Here is a 6,419-nt window from a genome sequence, read left to right as displayed (position 1 = left end):
TTCAGTATCAGCCACTGTAATTATTTTCGTTCTCTACATAAAACTAAAAATACAATTTCCATTTTAAAATACCAGTGCGATATTCGTATGCAACACTGCAAACAATGCCGTTCTTGTCGTTGCAGAAAATTAAAGAAATGTATTGAGAAATAATCTGGTCTATTTTTTAAGCTTCCTGTAGCCCCCGTTGGAAGGTTCGCGCGTGGTTTTAACAACACATATTCTGGAATTTAAATATCTTGAATTGTCGATTGGACACGCTGTGGTAATAAAATCCCTCTTAATTTGGCGTACTGTATAGAGCTGGATGCTTGAGCCAGATAAACCCAAAAGGTGGCAGTAAATAGCCATAAAACATCGCCGAATAAGAAAAAGGCGGAAGTTAGCAACAGCAAGCTGATCAGCAAGCGACTCGAAATGTCATCGTTTCGCGTTCATTCCCTCTTAATTCTGAAAGTAACACTTTGGAAATAAAACCGAAGAGTACAACATAACCTCTGGGGTTCTGTAAGCTTCCAAGCATGAACATTCGCTTGGTAGATAGAAAACAAGGCGAACCGGAAGTTAGCTTTGCCGTGTAGTCCCAGTGTATAGGGGTCAGAGGGAATTTGTTGAAGTTTATATATGACAACATTTAAAGCAGTAAATTTGGTGCAATAAGACCTTGCGGGTGTGTATGGCTGTGACTGCGTGCAACTTCTAAGTTACTTAATAAACAAAACCCCTCAGTTTCCATGATCCACTGTACATATATCTTATAAGTTGTGAAAAATGCAATAATTGTTTCCTAGCCATTTATGTTTTTGTCCCCTCTTTCCTGCACACGCTCAGCAATTGTTGGTTGATAAAAAAGTTTCCTGATTTGAGCCGACCTCGTAAATCAAAAAGGAAATAACCCACTCTGGATCAATCCAGATGGCAATAATTTTCAAAGGGTGCAGCAGGCAAGGTCTTTTCCATTGACACGTGTTGATCAGACAAATCTCATACCAGGCAGCAATTTAGGCAGCGTAGAGTGTAGACACAAACCAATTGTTAACATCTTAACTAATTTTGCAAATATGAGGCATAAAACAGGCATTTACTACACAATACAGTACTGACGCAGGCAACCTGGTTCCCATGCAGGCCCCCCACACCCAAACACAACCACCAAGTCCATTGCCAAGGCCAACGCTGTGTTGACCACATGCAAGGATTTGCCATTGTAAATATTACAGGTTTAACATTTGTGATTGTCAGAAGACAGGAAAATGCCCAAGTTAGCATTTCATATACTGACCATGTGGACCAATCACGTTTATACCCTACTGACCAAAAATTAGGGATATCTGGCTTTGAGGCGAAATTTCACGTAAACAGAATCTGACCTTCTCTAAACTTTTTAATACACATTCAGATCCTTGTTAGGGAACAACAAGCTGTGAATAAAGCACCTAAACATTAAATGTTTGGACGTTTATTCGAAAGATGAGACAAGGTCAAAATTAAGTTCACCTGTTAAGGTCATAGTTCCTTTTATGTTCATTCTGAAATTTCACCCGATTGCCAAACTTTTTGTGAGTGGTCTATGTGCTCACAAAGGATGGAAACATTACTCCCATGGAGGGACACAAGGGAATTTTGAGATTACAAATAAAAAGACACACTTGATGGGGAAACTCCAATGTTTTCAGTCATCTAATCAGTTCACATTAGAACACGGACTGGGTGGTGACCGACTCTCAGACAACGCGGTGATGACAAACAAGAATACTGGAGGGGAAAAGCTTCCACCTGTGCAGCGCAATAGAATTTAAAAATGTACATGCAAATATTGTTGGTACCGCTGCAAAAATGAAACATTCCAAAAAAAGAACACCCTCCCTCCAGTGAAACATGAAGGAGGTTCTTTTATGTTCTTGGGCTGCTTTGTGCCATTGCGCCTGGTAGCAGGTACGATGAAATCTCAAGACTATCGAGGATTTCAAAAAAGAAGTAAGTTACCCACTGCCAGAAATGTTGGTCTCAATCACAAGTCAGGGGTCTTGTCAGGATAATGACCCAAAACTTGCAGCCTAAAACACGCAAGAATGACTAAGCGCAAACGATTGGAATATTCTGAAGTGTCTCCGTATGAACCCTGATTTGAAATGTATTGAACACCCGCGGAAGGAGCTGAAACATGCCACCTGAAGAAAGCAACCTGAGACAACTGAAGAGTGGGCCAATACCTGCTGAGAGGTGCACAAGTCTTAAGTGAGAATTACAAAAATAATTTGATTTGATCAGTTGACTTTGGGCGCGAGGTGGGGTTATACCTTGGAAAGCTCACCGGTTAATCACAACCTCGCAGGGCACCAACACGAACAGGCAGTCACACTCATCATATTCACACCTATGCAAGTCTTCAGTTAACTTAAGATGGATCCTTTTGGAAAGTAGAAGGAATACAAAGTAGCTGTGGAAAATCCATTCAAGCACAGGAAGATACATGCATCACAAAAGCCTGGAGATGAGATTTAAAACCCCAACCTCAGAACCTTGAGGCAGACATGCTAACTAACCACTTGTAAGGTCTAAAAAAAAAAAGACAGTACTGTGAATCACAATTTTGCCAGTAGATGGTACTCTTTGGCTAAACATTCATCCAGTCCCCTCCATGTAGTGACTATTCATTTGACTGCATTTCCGAGACAGTTTTAGAGATTTTTTTTTTTGAGTGTATAAACAGCTAGAAATGCAATGATTAACAGCATGGTAATCATACCCAGGTGCTTTTAAAACCTTTTAGTGTCTAGAAAAATAGATATCTCGTTTCAGATGTTGTGTTTTTTTTTTTTACCCACATTTATTTCTTGTCTTCTCTAACATTGGGATCTCTCTCTTTCACGCCACAGTAATCCACAGTCATTTGAGAGTCGTTGCCGATCATAACATAGCTAGCATTTTCAATATGAATGTTAGGATGCTGCTGCAAAACCGAAAAGTCCACCGAGCCCAGGAAGTTGCGATTTTCCTGCACGTGTGCTGCATCACACCCTTGGGGCAGTCGCCTTTGATGTGTTCTCTGCTCTTCCAACCAAATGCTTCTCTGCCGATTAATTTTTGCCGGCGATAAAGCCTTTTTTATTTTGGTCTCAAAGCTTTTGTTCTCCTCAAGCGAAACGATGGTCTGCAGCACGATAGGCATGCGGTGTCTGGGCATGCGGTTCTCCTTAGGTAGCAAAGGTATAACGGTGTTGTATTTGTGTTGCTTATTAATGGAGTTGATCAGGGCCGAGTTCGTCTTCACCTCCAACATGCGCGTGTTGAAGTTCTGGGTGAGCAGCAGAATAGTAAAAGCCGAGTTGTTGATGGCGTCCTCTATGCACCTTAAGGTGCTCTTACCAGGTACAGCAAAGTCATCAGAGAAAGTCGCGCCCTTACTACCGATAATGCTCTCCAGTTTTTCCTTCATGCTTTCTGCTACCTCACCATCTTCCGGAGCATGAAGGATGACAAAGGAATAAAACGTGACCTCATCCTCTTCTTCTCCACATTGACTTAAATGGGCCCCTACTGAGACCGTTCGTCTGGGGAGAACGTGGTTTGTCGAAAATGGCAGCGAAGGTTTTGATCCTGCGGTAGGCGTGATGCTTTGGTGACAAGGTTGTTTCATGTCGAACACCCCGTCCTGATGCTTTACGCGCTCTGTTCCAGACGCCGTGTCCGTCTTTGACTGTTCCAGTCCAGGAGCTTCACTTGACGTTGGCTGCGATTCCACAGATGAAAGGTGAGATCGCTCGGGGGAATGACTGTGGTTTTGGCTGTCAATGGGGCTTTGTTCATGGCTTCCGGATGCTTCTGGGGTTACCGTGTCCCCCTCGTACGGGATCGTTGGAGGCAGGCTGATCTCCAGATGTGTGGGATACGATAGCTCAGAGCAGCTTGACTGCAGCGTGCTGGGAAGACTTCGAACCAGTGTTGTAATGCCTTCGACCTGGCTGTTACGGGTATCGTAAGAGCCCGACTTGAGATTTCCAGGGGAACACATCCACACCGCTAGCTGAGGCCCACACACATCTTTGGCTTCCTCCTTGAGTTGATCATACAACAATTCCTCATGATTTTCAGTTTTTTGACTGCTGCCGCTGAGGGCCCTCTTGTATGCCAGATTCCTTAAAAGTTGATCACACATTCCGTGCTCGGACAGAATTTTGAAAACGCGAGCCAGCGCTGCCAAAGATTCCCCCGTCAAATCCAGAGATTTACCACAGTGCTCTGCAAATCCTTCTAATTTACACCCGCTCTTAGTCCATAGTTCCGCCAGAAGCGCGGCAAGTTCATTGTCCACCAGCATATGGAGTTTGTCCAGGGCTTTTTCCTCCTTACGTAGAATAATCAGACACAAGGCATGTATGATATGATCTTCAGGAGACTCACCGAGCTGGAATGTCAGGCTAAGCACTTGCTCCGGTGGGACTCTGGTTAGTATGTCATAGACATCCTTCAGGCCGGTCCCTTCACATTGTTCCTCCTGACTCATTTTGAGTTTGCTGTACGAGTCGTCCGTCTCAATATTTAACTCGAGAAAATGCAATCCTCCAACATGATGAGCTTCCGTGTTTGGCCTTGAGTGTGGTGCACAGTTTCCAAAATACAGCTTTTCCCTTAAAGAAAGAAGACATATTTTTAAAAAAATCTGGCTCCAATGGCCACATATGCATCCTACTGTAAAGATTGGAAAACTTTACAAGACTGAATTATTTGTTTTGCTAGATCGTATTAAGCTTTGAACAAGTTTCCAGCCATAAATCAGACAACTCCCTGATATCTACCCACCGTCGTGGAGTTCTTGGAGCAATGAGAAAGACTTTAGCCTGTGTCTTCAGCTCAAATCAGGAAGTCACCCAGATGTCCTTGACTTGGCTCAGTTAAGACAGCCTCCCCTTTTCTGCACCGTAACTTGTTGATTCTTGTTGGATATGAAATGATTGCAGGAAATCGAGAGTTCGATTGCTAACCTGTACATGTAGCCGCACTGGTGGAAAGCGTCATATCTTCCTCAGTCTTATGATGTCATAAATGAAGAGGTATGGCAGATCACGATGGACAAAAGACCAAAACAGGAAGTACTGGAGTCTGATGCATTTGTCTGCTTACTGTACCTTTCTAAACCTGTTCTTCTCTCTGAACTCGCAACTTTGCAAACATGGCTGCCCTTTTGCTCCTTTGCGTACAATAGGCTCAGCGGAGGAATTCTGCCTCTTCTCCCCTCTCGGCTGAGAGGCGAGTGTATTTTTATCCATGGAGGAAACCTCCTACCCTGTATTTACCAGGGGTGGGGACACTCTGGGCAGAGTGCAAACCAACATCAGGTCCCTCGGTACTGCGCAGACAGAGAGCCTCTCTGTTCTGGCTGCAGACTGATATGTTTGCTGTGTGACCACTTCTGAGACCTTACAGTAATTCTATAGGAGCAGCGGTTTCCAGGCCTCCCATAAATACAGCAATTGTGGAGGTGCTATATATGTTCTTCGAATACAGTGCCACTATTCAGTTGAGCTACAAAGCGCATGACTCTGGAGGCGCAGCTTGACGGAACCGGCGCACCAAGTCGACATGCATACAGCCGTATAGGATATGCCCTTCGATATGCACGCACCTCCTGACAGCGTATCGGCAAGCTCAGGATCATCTTCACTAGTTGCATAACAGCGTGCCAAACGTCCGTCTTTATTGAGGTCAGTCGTTTTTAATGAGAGACTAGCTCTCCCCCGGCAGCTGCGTGAGTCACCCCGGCAGTGCATTCGGGTTCACCTCCGAGCAAAACCTCTTGTCAGTTTTGCAAACTATAACATTGAGCAAAGTAATTTTCCTAGGAGGGTGGTGAGGAATACATTCTGACCTTCACTTGGTTTTTTTACTTTTTAATTTTTTTTTTGTTTTATTTTGAAAGCGGGACAATGATTTTCCCATCTTTGGCAGCTCTTTCTTCATATGTGGTGCTCAGCCGCCCATTTGAATGTTAAATAATCCAATTCAAAATAAGTCTTGTTGTGAAATATACTAAAATTAGTCAACCAAACCACCGGTCATTTCGGTTAACATTACAATATTTTACAATGGACGATTTAGTTCTGGCAACCTGAGAACATCATGCAACGCGTAAAAACAAAGCTCAGAGGAGCTGCATAAAAACCCCATGAAATTGAACCCACAAATTTTCACATGAGACTGTGTATACAAATGAGATGCAAAACCTTTTTCATGAATTTTGAATGGTCCTTGGAGGACTGAAATGGTCGCTGTTAGGAAAAAAAAAAGAACCATGAAGCATGCATGAGACAAACTGTCCTAACAACGCATATTTATGTCAATAATGAGAGCACACAAACTATCGCGGTGAATTGTGGGACGTATAATATTTTGGGTCTGGGGATACAATGAAACTATAA

At 43.3% G+C, this 6,419-nt stretch overlaps 1 protein-coding gene across 2 annotated transcripts; it reads right to left on the bottom strand.

Moving 5' to 3' along the window:
- Positions 1 to 1,443: 1,443 nt before the first annotated feature.
- ticam1 (TIR domain containing adaptor molecule 1) lies at positions 1,444 to 5,216 on the bottom strand. 2 transcript variants are annotated; one of them, XM_086129986.1, is made up of 2 exons: positions 4,804 to 5,216; positions 1,444 to 4,631 (listed from the first exon to the last, which is right to left on the bottom strand). In XM_086129986.1, the coding sequence occupies exon 2, from the start codon at positions 4,505 to 4,507 to the stop codon at positions 2,831 to 2,833; it is 1,677 nt and encodes a 558-aa protein (XP_085986112.1). In that variant the 5' UTR covers positions 4,508 to 4,631; positions 4,804 to 5,216; the 3' UTR covers positions 1,444 to 2,830. The 2 variants fall into 2 exon arrangements, with proteins under 2 accessions (XP_085986112.1, XP_085986111.1); XM_086129985.1 differs by having other exon boundaries at positions 4,986 to 5,216.
- Positions 5,217 to 6,419: the final 1,203 nt, after the last annotated feature.

This window comes from Hippocampus guttulatus, chromosome 14 (assembly GCF_054856545.1).
Source record: "Hippocampus guttulatus isolate MCC_2025c chromosome 14, RoL_Hgut_1.0, whole genome shotgun sequence".
NCBI classification, from domain to species: domain Eukaryota; kingdom Metazoa; phylum Chordata; class Actinopteri; order Syngnathiformes; family Syngnathidae; genus Hippocampus; species Hippocampus guttulatus.
The sequence above is the reverse complement of the archived record's forward strand: the minus strand, read 5'-3'. Positions and strand labels throughout refer to the sequence as shown.